At 50.3% G+C, this 21,092-nt stretch overlaps 2 protein-coding genes across 2 annotated transcripts; both read left to right on the top strand.

The window, feature by feature from the left end:
• Window positions 1-11,222: 11,222 nt before the first annotated feature.
• C16H19orf84 (chromosome 16 C19orf84 homolog) lies at window positions 11,223-13,424 on the top strand. The gene is made up of 2 exons (XM_031034950.2): window positions 11,223-11,525; window positions 12,213-13,424. Exons 1-2 carry the CDS (start codon window positions 11,491-11,493, stop codon window positions 12,730-12,732), a joined length of 555 nt encoding a protein of 184 aa, XP_030890810.1. The 5' UTR covers window positions 11,223-11,490; the 3' UTR covers window positions 12,733-13,424.
• Window positions 13,425-13,957: 533 nt separating this feature from the next.
• On the top strand, window positions 13,958-19,347 carry LIM2 (lens intrinsic membrane protein 2). The gene is made up of 4 exons (XM_006739725.3): window positions 13,958-14,132; window positions 17,706-17,855; window positions 18,891-19,025; window positions 19,237-19,347. Exons 1-4 carry the CDS (start codon window positions 13,958-13,960, stop codon window positions 19,296-19,298), a joined length of 522 nt encoding a protein of 173 aa, XP_006739788.1. The 3' UTR covers window positions 19,299-19,347.
• Window positions 19,348-21,092: the final 1,745 nt, after the last annotated feature.

Raw genomic sequence — 21,092 nt, 5'->3', positions numbered from 1 at the left:
AGGCTCCATCCCAAAGCGAGGCTTGAACTCACAGCCCTGAGATGGAAACCTGAGCTGAGATCAAGATCTGACGCTTAACCCACTGAGCCATCCAGGCCCCTCCCCCCCCCAAAAAAGTTTTAAATTACACACTTGGAAGACAGGAAGAGCTGAAAAAAAAAGTACCAGTAAAGCAGAAGAGGTTATGGATAATGCTGAAAAATATGTATGGGGGTAAAGCAGGTCAAAGAGAGTTTTCTCAGGTAACTCACCCTGTGCTCTTAATAATAAGAGCAAGGGAAGGGGAAGGAAGGAGAAAATAACATTTTTGAGCATCTACCATGAATCACATTGTGAGCCAATTATTAATAATTACCTCCTCAGTAACAGCTGGTGTGTGGTAAAGAGCATCCCCTTTGTGGAGATGTCTGAGACTCAGAGAGGTGAATTAACTTATCTAAAGCCACACAGGAGAAATCTGTGGAACCAGCAGTGCGACCACCCCCAGCAACAGCTGTCTGTCTGGCTCTTAATCACAGCTATCCCCACTGCTTTGCAATCCCTCCTGAAGGGGGCGCTCTTGAGTGAAAAGGACTCGGAGCCCCAGGCGGCAATCCAGGGCATTTGGCTGGACTGAGGCATGAAAGGCCCATCTCTGACCAAGTTTATAGTGAACAGGGTCAATAACTAAAGAGCAGGGAAAGGTTTAGAAGGGAAGGCATATAATTTCAACAGGTTACAACTTCGACAAGGGAAGAAGCTGGTGGTGGATTATGTTACTGTTTTCCAAGCCTGGGCAGAGGTGTTTGGCTGAGGTCCTGAGGCTTTGTGTCCTGAGTGAGAAAATAACAGGATGTTCAGAGATAACCCCCACTTCAGCTAAACCCTCTCAAATTCCAGAGCTATTTCTTTGTGGAAATGTTTGTAGCATTGACTAACCTATATTGAGTCCTTACCCCACGTGCTTTGTTTAATGCTTGTATTATCCCACTCAATACAGAAACTCTTTTTTTTTTTTTAAGATTTTATTTATTTATTTGGCAGAGAGAGAGAGCAAGCACACAAGCAGGGGGAGCAGCAGAGGGAGAAGGAGAAGCAGGCTCCCCGCTGAGCAGAGAGCCCCACGCGGGGCTCAATCCCAGGATCCTGGGATCATGACCTGAGCCAAAGGCAGACGCTTAACCGACTGAGCCACCCAGGTGCCCGTCAATACAGAAACTCTTAAGGGAATTTTTGACCAAAGACTGGGGGAGTCTCCCTTCATCTTGCTGCATCCTGATTAACTGGCTCATATAAGGCAGCCAGCAAAGGTTCAGAACTTTAAGAAAGAACAGATGTTAATCCAGAAGAGTTCAACAAAACCTCTTAATTTGTCTACCTAAGGTAATAGTCAATAATAGTGAGCTGATTCTTGTGCTGGTTTCTTAGCTGCTACCGGCAAGATTTCTTTTTCTAATTCTGTTCATCCTTTTAAAGAGTAAAGACCCCTTCTTCCCACCCCCACCACCATAATCTTAGAAAGACAAGAACAAAAAACCAAACAAAAAATCATCAACGGTGACCAGCTGCATGGACACAGTCTGACCACTGCTTCCTCCTGAGATAAGGTGACAGACTCTCCTCTCTTTATATCTGAAATAATTGACAGGGCTCATGTCCATCCTCTCTTTATATCTGAAATGATTGACAGGGCTCATGTCCAATCACAACTTTTCTCCTCATTCGAGCCACTAAAAGGCAGGTTCTGACTTTTCTCTAATGTAAATATTAGAAAGAAGTTAGCATGTAAAAATTCTCATGACATAGGGCCAGATGTGAAAACTGAATGACAGTTCCTAACTTTATTCCTTTTATTAGTCACAGCTTGTAAAACTTCCCTCTTGTGAATGAAATGGCCTGAGCTTTGTGGTACCAAAGATCTCCTGGTGACAGTTTAACAAATCACTCTGGTTCCCAGATGAAGATCACTACACAGCAAATAATGAAGAAGAAAAAAGAAAGGGGGAGCCTGGGTGACTCAGGCTGTTAAGTGTCTGCCTTCAGCTCAGGTCATGATCCCAGGGTTGTGGAATGGAGCCCCGCACTGGGCTCCCTGATCAGCAGGGAGTCTGCTTCTCCTTCTCCCTCTCCCCCCCCGCTCATGCTCTCTCTCTCTAATAAAGACATAAAACCTTTAAGAAAAAAAGGGGGGAGATTTTTAGTTGGAATTTTCCAAGGATTCCCTTATGCAGGTATTATTAGCTCTCTGACAGTTGAGCAAACCCAAAAGGTTACAGATGCGCACACCACCACACGCACGATTAGTAAGGTTCAATCCCAAGCAATTTGACTCCAGAGCCCAGGCTCCTGGTCATGACCCTATAGTGGCCTTCTGGTGGATGGTTGGACAGAGGGTGCCTTATAAAGAGGTGTGCAGGTGTGGTACCTGGGAAGGAAAAAGGACTTGCACCTGTGTCCTGATTCCACCACTTACTACCAGAATAAGTGAAGGCAAGTGATTTCTTGTATTAAATTCATGTATTAAAATGACGGTGATACCCTTACTCAAGGGCGTGTTGTAATGATTGAATAGAGACCGTAGATGAAGGTATTTTGCAAACTGTAAACCATCCCCCAGACATTACTATGATTATCTGAGTATCACTGAGTGTGATTATTTAAGTGTGTGTGTGGGGGGGGTGGTATTCTTCTTTGATTCAGAAGAATAGAGAATTTATCGAGATCCAAATATCACGTTTGTTTAATGGCAACTATAATATTTTAAATCTTCTCAGCTTGCAAAAGCCTGCCTAGTTGCATTAGCCATGGTACTCCAGGCTGCAGGGGGAATGCAAACAGCTTTGGAGAATGAGATACAGAGCAAGGGCGAGAATAAGATACAGAGCAAGTACTCACTGTCCCCTATGCTCTCTTTGTTCTTCTTCCGTAGTCACCCTAGGAGCCCAGATGAGGTCGTTACTGGGTGGTTGATGATATATATGGTAGGGAGACCCACTCAGACATGCTTTGCCTCTTCAGCGCTCCAGCCCCATTGGGGACCGCGTAACATGTAACCGTGAATTAGCTGCAAGGACTGCATTTGACCACTAGGAGACAGTATACACAAAGAGAAAGAACTGGCGACTCAGAATGGGATCGCCCAATGCAACCACCTTATTTTAATAGACGGGGCATGCCTAAGGCCACGTGGGGAAATGGCAGAACTGAAATTCAAACTCAGACAGGTCCTAGAATGGATGAGCACTGCACATCATGAATTCCTTTTAACAAAGTTGGAGTGGGGAGAATGCTGGAGAGGCTTCCGTTTCCCTCCCTGAACCCCCAAATCCTGCCATGAGAGCCATCCTTCAAAGTTTGTGTGACCTGGGAACTTTCAAAGAGTGTGCTGCTAGGGCAACAGGTTTGACCAGGGGTCAATAACTTTGAAATATGTGAGCTAAAGTCCTGACTTCTGCAATAATGACGGGAGTTGGAGGGAGGGGAGTGGTTATCTGGGACTCCCGGGAAAGGCAAAGTTGTGTAAATGAAAATAACAAGAGTGACAACAGGCTTGGAGGCAGAAGTCTCAGCGTGGAATTTCCACATTGCCAGATACTCTCTCTAATTAATTGGGGACTATCAACCCCGGGAAGTATAAATATAAAACAGTTCTATGTTTCTGATCACTGACTCAATTGTTCTCTGTCAAAACATTTTTTTTTCAGTCCCTGATGGTGTCTCAGATACCCTAACTTTCCAGTCAGTTCTGGTTATTAAAACTCAGCCTGGTCCTACACTTTCCCCTCAAATTCCCTCTCCATCCAATGGAAGTTCAAGCTGGGACTTGCCTCCTTGGAGAAGAGAGGGTGACCAGTTGTCCCAGACACACCTTTTCTCCATTCCCACTTAAAGCCCTGGTTTTCCAAAGTTTGGGGGCCTGGAGGAGGGACAGGCATGGGGACAAGTAACTCTTGACCCGACTGGTCACAACAGTGGCCTCTTGTTGGCTGAAGCTGCTTCTCTAGCTAACCTTGGCTGCGTCCTGTGTGGCAGGTGTCCAAAGACTGGCTCTCTCATGAGGCAAAAATGTGAGGACTTGGGTGGCTCCAGAGAGGTTTTCTGGACTCCTTTGCTTCTTGACATGAGAATGGTGGCCTCGCTCTCCCACCCTGTGCGTTTCTCCTTTACTCTCACATATCTACTACATTTCACTTCTGACCCCAGGGGTGTGGGTTTTCTACACATTGAGCCATTTTTTGACTCTAGGTGGGTGTCTGACAATTTAATTCCATTCTGACACTATCTACCTGGAGGTGGCATCAGATCCCACGGGTGACAGCTCAGTCCCACGGGGCTGCCCCTCTCCCTTGCTTCAGATGCCACCTGCCCTTCTGACGGACTAGCCATAAATGGGGGTTCTCACCACCCTCTCATTGGGTTTGATAATTTTCTAGAATAGCTCACAGAACTCAGGGAAACTCTTTCTTACGTTTTCTTATTATAAAAGGATACTATCAAGGTTACAGATGAGCGGAGTGCCTGGGTGGCTCAGTCAGTTAAGTGTCTGCCTTCAGCTCAGATCATGATCCCATAGTCCTGGGGTCGAGTCCTGCATTGGGCTCCCTGCTCAGTGGGGAGTCTGCTTCTCCCTCTCCCTCTGCCCCTCTGCCCCCACTCGTTCTGTCTCTCTCTCTCTCTCAAATAAATAAATAAAATCTTTAAAAAAAAAGGGGGGGCACAGATTAGTACCAGCCAAATGAGATGCATAGGGGAAGGTCAGGGAGGGTCCCAACTGTGAAGCTTCTGTGTCCTCAAGATGCATTGCCTTCTCAGCACGTTGATGTGAGTCACCAGCCAGGAAGCTCACCTGAACCTTGGTGTCCAGAGTTTTTAGTGGGGATTTTTTTTTTTTTTAAGATTTTATTTATTTATTTGACAGAGAGAGACATAGCGAGAGAGGGAACACAAGCAGGAGGAGCAGGAGAGAGAGAAGCAGGCTTCCCGCAGAGCAGGAAGCCCGATGCGGGGGCTCGATCCCAGGACCCTGGGATCATGACCTGAGCTGAAGGCAGACGCTTAACGACTGAGCCACCCAGGCGCCCCTAGTGGGGATTTTTTATGTAGCCACGATGGGTTGAATCATTGGCCACGTGATGTAGTTGAACTCAGTCCCTAGTCCCTGGTCCCTTTTCCCTCTCAGGGGGTCACAAGGCTCCAAGCTCCAAAGCCCTAAGGACATGGTTGGTCTTTCTGGCATGGACAGCCCCCATCTTGAAACCATCTAGGGGCCCACCGTGAGTCGCCCTGTTACGATAAACTTAGGTGAGGTCTCAGGGCCCATTGTAAATATCAAAGACATTTCTGTGGCTCAGAAAATTGCAAGGGTTTAGAGGTTCCCTCCGAGGAGCCAGGAACAAAGGCCTGACAAAATCTTTATTGTACAACACACACACCAGCTTTGGACTACCATTTTTTACCCTACATCACAGGTATCCTGTCCTGTTCCCTCTGAGCCTGCTTTCAACACTTTCTTTCCCAAAAGCTATCAGTAGACCTCATTCTCTACTGGTGGATTTCCACCTAATTTGTCACCTCAAAAATCCCTTCATTTTCCTCAAGGCTCCGAGAGAACATAAAACCTAAGAAAGAAGGTAGCCAGAGCGGCTCAGAAAGGCCATACACTCAGCTCTGACCTTAGGCAAGTCATTAACCTCTCTGTGCCTTTGTGTCCTTATCTGTAAAATGAGAATAATAGCTATTAGGGTTGTTGCGAGAGTGAGTTAGATAAAAGCACTTGGAATAGAGTCCAGTACCTCCAAGGTTTCAAAAAATGTGTTATTTTCTCCCGCTATGACATCATCATCGTCATTGGTCCAGAATGCAGCATGTAGAAGAAGAAAAAGCTCTGGAATCAAAACGAATTTCAGTCTTAGCTGGTTTGTTGCATGTTTGCCAATATGACATGAGTAACTTCTCTGAGCCATTATTTATTGGTCAGTAAGGAGGGGGGGAGGGGGTAACTAGGGACGCCTGGGTGGCTCAGTTGGTTAAGCAATTGACCCTTGATTTTGGCTCAGGTCATGATCTCAGGGTCACCCTGAGTCAGATGCTGTGCTCAGTGGGGACTCTGCTTGAGAGTCTCTGTCCCACTCCCTCTGCCCCTCATCCACCTCAAATAAATAAATAAATCTTTTTTTAAAGTGGGGGTAACAAATCCCTGCATTGGTAACCCCCTGGCTGGGGTCTAAGAGGCTGTGCCTTTTAATTTTGTTAGATGAGGCCAAACTGTCCTCCAGGAAGATGCTGGTTTGTTTTGTTTTTTTTTTAAGGTTATTATGACAAAGGGGCAGTGCAAGAGAATTTGCGGGGGGGATGACAGAAGTATTCTGTGTCTTGATGGTGGTTGTGGTTACATGGCTACACATTTGTCAAAATGCAGCTGTCCAAAATTTGGAACTGTACACCAAAGAGTTCATTTTCCTATATTAAAAGAATATAAATACAAAACATATTGAGCACTTTTTAAAAGATTATGATCACAAAGTTTAAATGAGATAATACAAGTGAACATGTCTACGTGATCTCCCCCTTGGGACCCTTGGGCCTCTAGACTCCCAATGCCACATTAGCAGATGTTTCTAGCAAATCTTGACTTTCAAGTGGTCTGAATATCGTTCATAGCCATATGACATTAGGGGGACTCCTTTCAGACCTAGCCCATAAATCTGACCCCTCCACTCCAATAACCTCTTGCCAAGCACTCTGGCCACCCTGGGGTTGGGGCAAAGGTGCCCATCGAAGGCCCCATGTGGGACACAGGCCTAAACAGTGACTGCTGACTAAGTGCTAAGCATGTTTGATTGAGAGCCTAGCAATCTGGATCCTCTACTTCCTCCTGAAAGCAGGGCAGGAAAGCCCTCCCCACGTATGAGACAAAGGTACTGGGAATCCGAGGTGTGACTTAAGAGTCTGGACGAGGCTGGGAAGGAGTGCGAAGGTCAAGAATCCTAAGGCCAAGTGGAGGAGAGAGGGAATTCTGTGTGTGATCGGTGTGGGGAGAAGATCCTTGGGAGCGACCCAAGGTTAATTCTGGGGGAGGTGTGAGGGCAAGAACAGGCAGGCCCAGGTGAGGGGAAAGGGGAAAGGCACAGGAGGTCCTGAGATTGATGGCCTGGATACTGAAGAAGACCCAGGCGTGCCTGAGAGTGAGCAAGATGAAGGGGAAACCGAGGAAAGGGGGATCTTAGGACAGTGACTGTGGGAGACAGTCGGAAGAATGGGGGGAAGATGCTGGGTCTTCTGGGAGTGTGTAAGAGGAAGCCCAGGTGAGGGGAAACCGCTGTGGCTGAGGGAGGCCCTGACGATCACTCTCTGAACCGAGAAGCTTCTGCTCTGAGGCCTGAGGGGACTGTCACTGAGTTGGAGAGTGCTGTGTGGGAGTTCTCTAAATGTGGGGAAGCTCCACAGGTGGACAACCTGAATGCAGGTAACCCTGAAAAAAGATGACAACGGAAAGGATTGTCCCAAATGTATGTCAAAGGGGAAGGGGCAATTCCAAAGAAGGGAGAGACCCTGAATTTTACAGTCCTCTTGACAGGGCAGGGAGGGGGCTGTGAGAGGGGAGCCCCTAAGAAAGAGGGAGGTTCCCAGGGCAGGGAGGACTCTCTTTACCATGAAAGATACCCTGGGGCTTCCTGAGTGTAAAGGAGATAGCAGTGAGGAGGGAGGTCCTAGAGAGACAGTGGGATGTCTAAGGGAGGGAACCCAGCCGAGGAGCTGGCAGAGAAGACCCTCAGGTGGGGGGTATATGAAAGTGTGAGGGTGTCCTACAGGTGACCACCTGAATTTCAGAAGTGTCAATAAAACATCTGAAAAGATGGGGTTGGGGGAGGGGAGAATGGCAGTGAGGGGCCTTAAGGAATAGGGACAAGAAGGGGAAGAAATACGGGTCTGAAGGCAGAGATGTCCCTGGAGACCCTCTCCCCCTGGATATGAAGGATGCCTGGGGTCTCCTGAAGGAGTGGAGCCTTCAGTATGGCCGTCCCCCTAAAACTTGCAGGGCTCAAGGACTTCCCAAGGGGATGGTGGGCTGGGAAGAAAGGGGAAAGGGGTTAGAAGGAGAGGAGCCTGGACTCCTGAGGGTGGGGAGGTCCCATCCCCTTCCTGAAGGGCCTAGAAGTTGGGGGAGGGGAGGCATAAGCAACAGGTGTGGGAATCCTGACCTTGTGGGCTGGGAACCATTCCTCAGTCGGCAGGATTCTGCTGGAAGAAGGTGTAACTCTTGGGTCAAAGTCTAAGGGGCTGGGAAGAAAGTAGTGAGGTCAGAGCCCCCAGAAGTGGGGAGATTCTCCAAGGGAGGCAAGGAAGGGAGGTGGGAGCGGGGGACTCAAGGGAGAGGGAGGATGTAAGGGTAGGGGCCGCAGTGAGAGGAGCCCCCAAGAACGGGAGGCCCTGCCGCCTACCCTGCACTTGGGAGGGCCCCCAAGTTGGAGGGGTTGAAAGAGTGGGTAAGGCTCAAGGGACAGCAGGGCCCCCAAAGGCATCCCAGGGTCCCCTGGAGGGGAATGGAAGCGGGGACTTAAGGGAATCCGTGAGCCCAGTGGGCTGGAGGCCCTGAAGGTCCAGTCTTGGGACTTTGTCCGAGGCCCGTGGGGGACAGTGAAAAGAAGGGGGATCCTAAGCTGGGGATGAGGCAGTGGGGCTCCCTGGTGGGCGAAGGAGAGCCCTGCGCGGGATTCCCCCCTCCAAGTTTCGCTCGGCATCTCCAGGCCTGGGAAGTGTCTCCCCGGACACCGCAGACGCCACACAACCGAAGAACGGCATCGGACCAGGTTAAATGCAGTAGCAAGAAAGTCCGGAGACCGTCCGGAGAGACGACAACCAATCGGAGAGCGAGAGCGAGTGCGCGCTCAGAAATGTAGCCAATCAAAGAGCGAGGGTGCTGGTTCGCGGATCTGACGCCAGCAGGGGACTCGAAAGCAACGCGAACTCACTCGCCAATCAGAGCCAAGGATGACTGTCTCGCGCTGCTTACGTAATACGGAGTGGGCGGAACTCAAACGTACGGCCGCCAGAGTTCCCCAGCGAATCGGAAGTTTCGCTGCCCCCGACTCGGGGGTTGATTGGTTACATTCAGAACTTGCCTGTCAATTTTGGAAGACGGATAAAGGACATTCCCTTAGAGACCCAAGAGCCCGCCTCCGCTCTCTAGTGTGGGAGGAGGGCCTTAAAGAGCCAGGTGCTTGGTAAGTTGACGTCGGACCTTGATTGCAGAAATAGGAGAAAACAGTAACAGAACAAAACGGGAAGCAATTCCGTTATGCTGGAATCGAGCAGGAAGCGCCAAATCGCGAAAAAGCGGGAATTCGAAAAACTTAAACAGCTTGCTTTAGGTCACACGCTTCTAAGTAGCGGAGCCGGGATTCGAACCCTCATTTCCGACAAAATAGTCCTGCCTCTTTGGGATACGACGAAACGGATGGATGAGACCCGAATCTTAATCACACTCGCCAGGAAAGGAAGCCCTCTGCTTTGTGATAAAAATCTTTCGATTCCAGGGATGCTGGGTGGCTCGTTGGTTAAGCATCTGCCTTCAGCTCAGATCATGATCCCGGGGTCCTGGGACTGAGTCCTGCAACGGGCTCTCTGCTCAGCGGCTCTCTGTTCAGAGTCTGCTTCTCTCTCTCCCTCTGCCTGCCTTTCTGTCTGCTTGTGCTCTCTCTCTGTGTCTGTCTGACAAATAAATAAAATCTTAAAAAAAAAAAAAAAAAGTCTTTCGATTCCAGCCACCTGGCCTTTGCTCACACCATTTCTTCTACATCAAATACCCACTCATTCTAAACCTAGCCCAAAGGCTACCTCTCCCAAAAACAAAAAAACAAAACTCCCCAAAGAACCGCCCCGCCTGCAGGCACCAATGGTTTCCTGGCTCCCAAACTCACCCCTTTGCCCTTGGCAGCATTTTCCCCGCTTGGAGCTGTTGTCCTGTTCCTGTTTGCAAGCTCTGATCACCCTGGAATGTTACCACCCATCTCTGTGTCTGGCCCCCACCCGTCAAGACAGACTCCTTTGAGGGCCGGTGACATCTCTTGAGTCACCAGCAACATCCAGCACAGGGCCTAGATTCCAGAGAACTCAAAAAGTAAAAGGTCCTATCTGGGCGTTTCCATCCTTAAAGTGGGATGTTGTGAACTTACGTTAAAAAAAAAAATTCAGGGCGCCTGGGTGGCTCAGTTGGTTAAGCGACTGCCTTCGGCTCAGGTCATGATCCTGGAGTCTCGGGATCGAGTCCCGCATCGGGCTCCCTGCTCAGCAGGGGGTCTGCTTCTCCCTCTCCCACTCCCCCTGCTTGTGTTCCCTCTCTCGCTGTGTCTCTCTCTGTCAAATGAATAAATGAAATCTTTAAAAAAAAAAAAAACAGCACACACACACAAAAAAACAAACAACAACCCCAAAAAAACCCCAAAGTCTTCAGTGCAGCCTACCAGTTCCTACATAATCTGGCTCCTACTTGTGTCTCCGTAAAGAGCACAGATTTGAGGTTCAAATTTCACTTGTGCCACTTCATAGCTCTGTGACCGTGAGCAACTTACTTAGACTCTGAGGCACAGTTTGATAATATGTGAAGTGAGGATTAAGTACATTAGAATTCTCAAAAAAATAAATTAGAATTATTAATTAAAATGGACCTCTATTTTATAAAATAACTGAGTAGTATTCCTCAAAATTGTTAAGGTTGGGAAAAGCCAGGAAAGACTGAGAAGCTGCTGCTGAACAGAGGAGACAGAGGAGATGTGGTGATAAATGGCATCTTGCATCAGGTTCTGGAACAGAAAATAAAGGACTTTAGTGTGAAAACTGGTAAATTCCAAATAAAGTCTGGAGTTTGGCTAATAGTCATGTTAGTTTCTTAGTTGCAACAAAGGTTCCAGAACAATGTAAGAAGATAACATTAGGGGAAGCTGAGTGAGGACTGTATGAGAACTCTGTAATATCTTTGTAACTTTTCTGTAAATACAAAGGTATTCCAACAGAGGGGTGCCTGGGTGGCTCAGTGGGTTAAGCATCTGCCTCGACTCCAGCCCATCTACTTTCCCCTCTGCCCTGAGGAGCATCCAGATGTCCTGATTGCCCTATCTAAATATCCCTTTAGTCCTAAAGAACATCATCAGGCCCACTGAGGAAATGGCCAGAAATACAGATGGAGATAGAGGAGGGGGCTGGGGTCCTGACTCCTGGGTCGGAGGGAGGAGGGGGCTGGGGGCCCAGATTGCTGGGTCTGAGCATGGAAGAAACTCTGTGACCAGACTCCCGGGTCTCGGGGAGATGGGCGCTGCAGCCTGAGATACGTGGGGTTGAGGAATTAAATCCCACGACCCCAGCGTACTTTGCCGCGGCTCCGCACGCCCCAGGGGCCACGCCCCACTCCGGACAAAGTCCCGTCTACTTTCTTTCAGACCCCTCCGCGCCGCCCTGCGCCCTGGAGAAACCGGGTCGAAGGTGCCAGAAGCGACTGGAGACACCCCTGTAAAGATGGAACAGCAAGAGAAAGGGACTGGGCCCGAGGGGTAAGAGACGCAAGACCCTCCCCCCGGGGAGGACAGAGACCAGAGAGGGAAGGGGACAGAGAAAAACAGAGACAGAGTGGGCTGACTCAAAGAGAGTGTCAGAAAAAGGAAAAAAAAAAGTCTCAAGTATCATCAGTTAGAAACAGAATCTCAGCAATCTTATTGACAGAGTTGAGCGAGATACTTAGGAATAGGGACACAGCTAGAAACAGATATTCGTGGAACAGGGAGAAATTTCAAGAAGGAGCCAGGAGAATCAAAGGTATCAGGAACAGCCATAGAGCTGGAGAAATAATAATAATAATAATAATAATTGTCAGACCCAGGCCTTTCCTAAGCACCTTTGGTACCACCAAGAGCCATCTTTTGGTTTGAAAAATTAAGGTTCAGCACAGGGAAGTGATTGGCCTGGAAACACACCTTGAGCGAGGCAGCCTGGAGCTGGAATTTCATTCTGTCTGATGCTGAAGTTCTGGCTGAGGTGTCTGTCTCTCTGTAAAGAGAGATGGGAAGAATGAATGAGAGAAAGATTGAGAAACTGAGAGAGAGAGAGAGATTGGGAGAAGTGGGTAAGGAAGTCAGAGGTGGATGCAGAGCTGAATGGCCTCCCAGGAAAAGGGCTGGACCACAGTAGGAAGGACAGAAAGAGATGGTGAGACCCACTGACCTGTCCTCTTGTCATTCCAGGAGCAACCTGTCCCTGCCATCACCAGGGACCGAGCCGTGGACCCCTGCACCTTTCCCAGCCTTGCCACCTCTCCCCCTGGGCACCCCAGATCCAGCCCACCTGGGGCTCCCTGAGAGCTTGGCCTCTGTCACCGTCCCCATCCGTCTGGACGCCCTCTCCTACCTCCTGCACAGTGCCCTGCTGGGGGCCTACACCCTTCAACGGTCCTTGCCCTCCTGCCCCTGCACCCCCCAGACATGCTGCACCCAGCCAGGCACGGCCACAAGGCCATCCAGGGGACGCGGGGGCTGGGGCGTCCAGCGCAGGCCAGGCTGGGGCCAGGGCCAGCAGCGATGGCGACCCGGAAGGGCTGAGAGGGGCTGGCTGGGGGGGTCTGGGGCTGGCCCCAAGACTCCTCCGATGATGCCAGCATCACCACCAACGCTGCCTGACCAGGATGGGAAGAAGGAAGCCCCAGGTCAGGAGCCACCCCAGGAGACGCCGCCTGCTGCAGCAGAAGACTGGGAGACAGAGTACTAGGACCCTGAAGGTCCAGCTCCCCAGACTCCTGAGAGGGGCCCCCAGGGTCACCAGGAGGGTTTTCCTGGAGCCCAGGGTGACCTCGCTATGGCAGAGATACCCCAAGAAACATCCTGCTCCCGTGTTTCTTCTCCCAAAACCACAGCCTCAGGAGTGGGTCCTGCGAGTCACCCCATGAAAACTGGAGCTGATTTAGGATCCCACGCCAGCAAAAGCCCTGAGCCTCATATCTGTGCCCAAAGCCATGCCTCTCCCCATTCCCAGCACCACCTCCAACTACAGTGACAGCCCCAACCCCATCCCCCCGCCTCTGTAGCCCCAGTCCTGTCCCCACTCTCAGTATCATATCCCCAACCCCACTCATTCCCATTTCCATCCCCATCTCCACCCTTAGTCCCAGCTCTGCACCCTCCTCCTCTACCTACCTCAGGCCAACCCAATCCTCATCCTTAACTGCCTCCTAAACTTGACCCCAAACCCAGCCCATCTTCAACCCCAGCCAACCCCATCCCATCCTCCTTCTGGTCCCAGCCCCAACCATGACGTGCCCTGTGACCCACCTGCAAAGAACCCCATTGGCCCAACATACCCAGACACCTGCTGCCCCCTCGACCCCGTTTCCTGCCCTTGGGGGTGGGGAGCCTTGGTTGAACAATAAATGGATGACTGCCCCATGTCTTGTGTCTCTGTGTGTGTGCTTACGCAGCTCAGGCTAACCCAGCGGGTGCTGTGAGCAAGGCCTGTGAAAGGGTGGTAGGGTCGTTGGGAGGGTCACAGAGAGAGGCCAGTGGGGCCAGGGGTTGCAGGGAGGGAGCACTTGGATCCCTGTTTCAGCGAATTCCATTTGGGGCCTCTGCCACCATGGCATTTTTGCCTGCTGGAAGCTGCTGGGCCACGGGCCATTGTGTGGGGAGGCTTAAGGGATTTGGGGGACCCAGGGAGCAGAGAGGCCAGCAACCTGGCTCAGCTCAGTCCGCACAGAAGGGCCGAGGCAGACAGAGGGCTTGTGACGGGCTCTGCCACTCAGGTAGGGACCAGGCATTGGACCTATAGGCCCCCTCCTCCACCAAGACCTAAGGGTCCTTCCTCTCGTGGGGGGCCTGGTGGGGTCCCAGCCCCTCGCCCCCTCCTCACCTGGGATCTGGAAGTCTAGGTCCCCAGCTCCTCCTTCCTCAACTGGGGGTCCAGATCCTGACCCCATCTCTCCCCGTCTCCACAGATCACCATGTACAGCTTCATGGGTGGCGGCCTCTTCTGTGCCTGGGTGGGGACCATCCTCCTGGTGGTGGCCACAGCGACAGACCACTGGATGCAGTACCGACTGTCGGGGTCCTTCGCCCACCAGGGCCTGTGGCGATACTGTCTGGGCAACAAGTGCTACCTGCAGACAGAGAGCATCGGTAAGGCTCCGGGGCGGGGTCTGCGCCGGGCCCCGGGTGAGAGCCCCCCGCGGGGCACAACCTCACCACCTGTTCGGCTTGTGGAGAACTCTGTGGCTCAGAGAGGGAAAGGGACCAGCCAAAGATTGCTCAGCACAGAAGAGGCAGAACTGGGATTTCAGGCTTTTTTTCTAGTACAATTACTCCTGGCACGGAGTCAGGTAGAGCGGTTGGGGGTGGGGCTGGGGTTGTCAGAATAGCCTTTCCTCAATATCGATGACGTGTCAAGGACTCGGTTGGGTACTGTGGGATACAGAAGCAATACGGACCCTAAATTTGCTAAATACTGGATGGGAGTTTTTAAAACCTGCTGTGCGCCAGGCTTTGTAATATATATGTCTATATGTACATGTCTATATGTGTATATGTATATATGTGCATATTATAATATATGTTGTAAAGATGGAGAAAAATAGCTCTTCCAGCATAAGGTTCTTGCAAGCTACATTATAATAATATGTATTATATATAAGATGACATATATTATCTAATATACTATATATCTCTATGTATCTCTCTCCATATGTATATACATATACATATGTACATACATACATATATACATATATGTGGAAAGATACTCACATATATTGTATATTATATCATAATATATAATGTGCACTATATATTAATAAATCAATAATATACAATATGCATATACAGTAATAAATTAATAATATACAATGTGTATTATATATTAATAAATTAATAATATACAATATTACATATTTTATATGTACTAAATAGTGCAGTGGTAGTAGTGGGAGTAATAATAATAACGACTGGCATTTATTGACTGTTATTGAGTCCTACATGCTATTCTAAGTGCTTGATGTGGACTAATGCCCTTGGTCTCCCAGCAACACTGAGAGTGGTGCCACTGTGTCTAGGAATAAAGCATGAGACTTGCCCTCAAAAATCCAAACATTCTCTCCAGGGGGTTTTGGGAGGAGGAGCCAACCCTCCTGAGCCCCGCGACCGGCCAGATTTCAGCCACTCCATCTCACTGAACCTGCCTGGGGAGAGGCAGCAGAATGCCCCTGTGCAGGAGGGGTAAACCGAGGCAGGAAGCAGTGGAAAGACATGCCCCTGCCACCAGCTCCCGAGCCCAGTCAGCCTCCTGACTTCATGCATGCCTTTCATTTCCGGAGGTCTCATTCGTCATGCTTCTACCATTTCTCCCGCTTCAGCCTGGGAAGGCCCCAAGGACATCCCCTCCGTCTTCTCTCTGTTGGGGATGGGGGGAGAAGGAGGCATGATGGAGGTCTGCAAGTTCATTTGACCTCAAAACCGAAATCCTCAGGGACATACCTCACCCTGATTGACCGCTGGGTATCTGTTCAAGCAGCTGGCTCACCGTGCACATCAACTGTAACTTGTTCACCAGACTCCGAGCAGGAGACGTGAACTTGCAGGGGCCAAACCCAGCCGCAGACGCGTGTGTATAGCGTTTTTAAAGTTTCTTACGTCTCTGCCAGAATTTAAAAATTTGGAGATTTTAGGTATAAAAATCGGGACTTGTAGCTGTCTTTGAAAAATCCAGTTTTGCATCCTTCAAAGGTGGTCTCCCAGTCAGGGTCCCTCAGGAGACAGGTAGCACACCGTGATTTGAACAGGGAGAGTTTTCTCTGAAGATGGAGCTGAGAGGCAGTAATGGGTAACTGGGGATGGGACACCACAGCCCCCACCTCAGCCTGCTGGGGGACAGATAAGCTGCTCTTTTTTGCAGCTACAGGCAAGCCTCAGAGGCGTTTGCATTTTCCACTCCCACCTCACCACAACCAGGGGAAGGACATAGGCGAAAACATGCCCCATAAGTCCTCCAGACTTTTATTTTATTTATTTTTTTAAGATTTTATTTATTTGACAGAGAGAGACACAGCAAGAGAGGGAACACAAGCAGGCGGAGTGGGAGAGGGAAGAGCAGTCTTCCCGCTGAGCAGGGAGCCAGATGTGGGGCTCGATCCCAGGACTCTGGGATCAGGACCTGAGCCGAAGGCAGACGCCTAACGACGGAGCCACCCAGGCGCCCCCCTGCAGACTTTTAAATACCCAGAGGCATCCGTAGTTTCCTGGGGCTGCCATGACAAAGGACCACAGACTGAGTGACTCCAACAACAGAAATGTACCGTCTCACAGCTCTGGAGGCTGGAAGTCTAATAACCAAGGTGTCCGCGGAGTTGGTTCCTTCTGAGGCTATGAGGGATAATCTGTTGCCTGCGTCTCTCCCAGCTTCTGGTGGTGGTTGTCTGGCAATCTTTGGCACTCCTTGGCATGTCAATGCATCATCCTGATCTCTGTCTCCATCTTCACATGGTACCCCCCACCCTCCTAAATGTCTGTCTTTCTCCAAATTTCCCCATTTTGTGAGGATACTAAGTCGTTTTGGATTAGGAATCCGCTCTGCTCCAGTAGGACCTCATCTTAACTTCCACATATGAATTTGGGCATTGGGGGAGAGACACCGTTCAACCCGTAACAACAGCCATGGAGAAACAGCCAGCAATTTTTCCTACTGAGGTTCACACAAGACAAAAGAGTGCATTTTGCAAAGATCCAGACTTTTTATTTTTCAGTGGCGGGATCCAGGCTCTGTCCCAGGTACACAGGTGTCATGGGTCCTCTGAGAGACAGAATAGCCAAGCAGTTAAGAACAAGGGCTTTGGTGCTTGGTTGTCAACACCAGTCATAGTGCCAATTATGGGACCCTGGATAAATCACTCTACCTCTCTCAGCCTTAGTTTCTTCACACCTGAAAAATGGGGATTAAAAATAGTACATACAGCAAGATGAGATCATAACTATTATTCCCGGGGCATGTCCTAAAGGGCCTGCCCAGAGCCAAGCACAAGAGACGAATGATTCTCAGTGCTCCACGTTCATTCACTCAGCATGTGCCCTGAGCACCCGTTACGCGCCAGGCGCCTGGTGCCTGATGCAGCAGTGAATGAGAAAGCAAGACCTTTGTCTTCACATAACTGAGCAACCAGCAGGGAAAGACAGACATAAATAAGTTAAAAATAAATAAATAGGTCATTTTCAGGTATGGGCAAGTGGTTATCAAGGAAATGAAAGGGAGTGGTGGGAGAGAGGGTAGGAAGTGATTAGCAGGAGGATGGCGGGGAATCAACACTCATTCATCATTCATTCATTCGTTCATTCATCCATCCACCAAACATTTCTCCAGGCCTGTTTGCAAACCAAACTTGTGCTGAGGATGTTCTCCAGGTAGAATCCTGGCCTCAGGGAGCAATCAGGCTGGAAGGGGAAACAATCCAAAGAGCCACAGCCCAGAGCAGGGGATGAGGATGATACCTGAGGGGTGAAAGGGTACTTCCCAGAGGGGATTTGGGAGCTGGGCTGTGGAAGATGAATAGGAGCTTGCCAGGGGAAGAGAGCATTTGTTTGCAGAGGTGAAGGAGGAGGTGGGTCAGGGACGTGGAGAGAGGCAAGGCATCCCGGCCCTCAGGGGTAGCAGCTTTCGCCACTGAGGGCAGGGGTTGGCATGGGAGTGACCGTTCGGTGCTACCACAGCTTATTGGAATGCCACCCGGGCCTTCATGATCCTGTCCTCCCTGTGCGCGACATCGGGCATCATCATGGGCATCCTGGCCTTCGCTCAGCAGCCCACCTTCACCCGCCTCTCCCGGCCCTTCTCCGCGGGCATCATGTTTTTCGCCTCCAGTGAGTGGACCCACCTTCCCCGTCTCCCCACCCCGACCCCTAGCGTCCCTGCCCATTTCCATCCCCAGTACCACTCTCATGGGGGGAGGGGTTCCTCCTCATTCTCAGCTCCATGGCCATCCTAGTCGCACCCCAACCCCAACCCCAACTCCAAGACTGGTTCTAATGCCTAATGCCAGCATCTTCTCACATCAGCCGCCGTCCCGTGGCTCGGGGCCAGCACTAACCACCGCCCAGGTTTAAGGGCGTGATTCCTAACAAGGCTGCCCCTACTTCAGTTGCAAGAGGGGTCCTCAGGTCATCTGCCCTTTTGACCCCTGGCTACAGGTGGTTCAGGGGTCCCCAGGACCCAGCCGGTTTCAAAAATTTGCTAGAAGTCACAGAACTCAAGAGAGCATTCCACTTACAATTACAGATTTATTATAAAGGGCACACCTCAGCACCAGCTTTATCAAGAGATGCATAGGGTGAAGCCAGAGAGGGTCTTAAAGGCAGAGCTTCTGCATCCTCCCCCCATGGTGTCCCACTGAGCTGTTCACCAGCCAGGAAGCTCCCGCACACTTCGGTATCCGGAGTTCCTGCTGGAGTTTCATTGACTGAGTCGTTGACCCTGTGACTGAACTTAATCTCTAGCTTCCTTCCCAGGATACCAAGTGGCTTAAAGCCCCTACCGGCTGTTCTGTTCCCGTGGCTGGTCCTTCTGGTGACCAGGTCCTACCCACTGTCATCTCAGCTCATCAACATAAATCCAAGAGGCTCAACAATAACAAAGACACCCGTATTGATCAGGAAATTCCAAGGATTTAGCGTCTCCCTCCCAGGAACCAGAGCCCCAAACCAGCCCGTTCAAATTCTTTATTACACAGCACAGCCCCGTCCCATCCCCACCCCAACCCTACTCCTGAGGCACCCTCACCCTTTTCCCTTCCCACTCCTACCCGGCCCTCTGCCTTCCTCAATCTCACTCCCACCCCGATCTGGAAAACCCCACCCCCACCCTTTTCCCACCCACCTCCCCCCATCTTCTCTCCCCAGCCTTTTTTGTCCTGTTGGCCTTGGCCATTTACACTGGAGTCACTCTGAGCTTCCTCGGTCGCCGCTTTGGGGACTGGCGCTTTTCCTGGTCTTACATCCTGGGCTGGGTGGCCTTGCTCATGACCTTCTTCGCAGGTACGAGGGCTTGGGGGTGGGAAGTTCAGCGTCCATGGCAGAGTGGGCAGCACTCCAGAGGGCGAGATGATGGGGTATCCCACAGGGCCTCCCCCCAGCATTGAGCCAGAAGACAGACACCCAGGGAGAGAGGGAGTGCTGTTTTGGGGTCTTGGGTTGGGAGCCCAGGTTAGGAGGACTTGGGGGCCAAGTGGGATCTCTTCTCACGCAGGGATTTTCTACATGTGTGCCTACCGGATGCATGAATGTCGGCGCCCGTCTGCTCCCCGCTGAGCCCAATGTACCCCCAACTTCATCTGGAAGTTAAAATGGGGCCACTGAAAAGGAGGGGGAGGGTCTAGAGGCCTGAAGTCCTGGTTCCTTTGGGCAGGAGGGGGCTCAGTCCTGGACTCTGGGTGGGGGCCTCTGACTCCTGCGTCCCAAGGGGGAAGGAGGGAGAAGGGGGCCTGGTGGGAGGCAGTTGAGATGACCCAAGGCCCAGCCCACGAAGAGGGGGTGTTAGAGAAATGGGATCTCCAGTTAGAGCGACTTTTTGAGAGCCTAATAAAACTGATATGAAACTACTAAGGTGTGGTCCTTGAGGGGTTGGGGTGATGAGAAACAGGTGTGAGTGGTGGATGGGGTGGGGGTGGTTGGATTACTGCAGGCCAACCTGCTCGGTCTCCGTAGGGATGGGGACAGACATGAATCACACAGTCCCCACCCAGGGGTTAACTATGACCTCTAGGAAACAGATGTGTAGGTCCAATTCTTGGTGTGTGTGTGTGTGTGTGTGTGTGTTTTTTCCTAATCCCACATCACCGAGCAACTCAGTTCTGACACTATCTATGCAGAGGTAGTGTTAGATCCCACAAGTGGAGGACTCGGTCCTAAAGACTGCCCCCCACCCCCACCTCAGATGCCATCACAAGTGCAGCTTCTCGCCTGGGCTTCTGGTCGACCAGCAGTAGATTGGAGGTTTCCATGACTCACTCTTTGGGTTTGATTAATTTGCTAGAGCAGCTCACAGAACTCAGAGAAAGATTCTACTTACTAGATCACCAGTTTACTATAAAAGGATATAACTCAGGAACAGCCAGATGGAAGGGACGCAGAGGGCAAGGTGTGGGAAGAGGGCAAGGGGCTTCTGTGCCCTCTCCAGGGGGCCACTCTCCCCATTATGCATGCGTTCACCAACCTGGAAGCTCTCTGAACCCAGTCTTTGTGGGTTTTCATGGTGGCTTCATTACACACAGGCATCCTTGAGTGCATCATCGGCCACTGGTGATTACTCAGTCTTCAGCCCCTCCCTCCCCAGGTTGGGGACTGGGACTGAAAGTTCCACACCTGGTTGGTTCCCCTGGCAACCTGCCCTTACTCTCAAGTGCTTACCCTGGGCCCCCAGTTGCCTCATTAACGTAGCAAATACACCTTCAAGGCCCTCATCACCTATGAAATTCCAAGGCTTTTAGCAGCTTTGTGCCAGGAACAGCACAAAGACCAAAGACCAAATATGTATTTCTTATGAATCATAAGATCAATGGGATAATACAATAAATGAAAAGATCTGTGGAAAAGACCACCTCGCCGTCCACTCACATCGTCTCCAGTCAGCATTCCTAACCGCCCCTCCCCTCCCTGGATGGGCCCCTCCAACTGGAAGCACCAGATCTCTGATCTGCACCCCCTCCTGACTCTTCACACACCATTCATGACCTTGACCTTCTCATTCACTCATTCATTACTTCATTCAATAAGCTGTGCCCAATTGTCATGAGATTTACTGATATCTACCATAAAATAATAAGACTATTTAGCAAGGCCCATTCTAATAATAAGAATATTAATTACAACCTATGCTAAAACTGTCATATTAATAGAGGCTTACTCCCTGGAAATATTTACTGGGGACTCCACAAATAACAATAATACCATATTTATAGAGGCTTCCTCTACTAACAATGGCAATTGAGGCCTTCTCTAATCGTAATTTATTGAGGTCTATTTAAGTAGACATATTTACTGAGGCTTCCTCCAGGAATCATATTTATAGGAGTTTATTCTAGCAATAATAATTATGTGGTAACT

Source organism: Leptonychotes weddellii, chromosome 16, assembly GCF_054177405.1.
Source record: "Leptonychotes weddellii isolate Sample4059 chromosome 16, ASM5417740v2, whole genome shotgun sequence".
Classification (NCBI taxonomy): Eukaryota; Metazoa; Chordata; class Mammalia; order Carnivora; family Phocidae; genus Leptonychotes; species Leptonychotes weddellii.
Note: the sequence above shows the minus strand (reverse complement) of the source record. Positions and strands in the feature narration are given on the sequence as shown.

Excerpts from the sequence above, each read along its gene's own strand:
- LIM2 (XM_006739725.3), top strand. The coding sequence starts at position 13,958 with ATGTACAGCTTCATGGGTGGCGGCCTCTTCTGTGCCTGGGTGGGGACC. Across the intron at positions 14,133-17,705 it reads CCTGCAGACAGAGAGCATCG|CTTATTGGAATGCCACCCGG; the intron begins GTAAGGCTCCGG and ends GTGCTACCACAG. Across the intron at positions 17,856-18,890 it reads CATCATGTTTTTCGCCTCCA|CCTTTTTTGTCCTGTTGGCC; the intron begins GTGAGTGGACCC and ends TTCTCTCCCCAG.
- C16H19orf84 (XM_031034950.2), top strand. The coding sequence starts at position 11,491 with ATGGAACAGCAAGAGAAAGGGACTGGGCCCGAGGG. Across the intron at positions 11,526-12,212 it reads AAAGGGACTGGGCCCGAGGG|GAGCAACCTGTCCCTGCCAT; the intron begins GTAAGAGACGCA and ends TTGTCATTCCAG.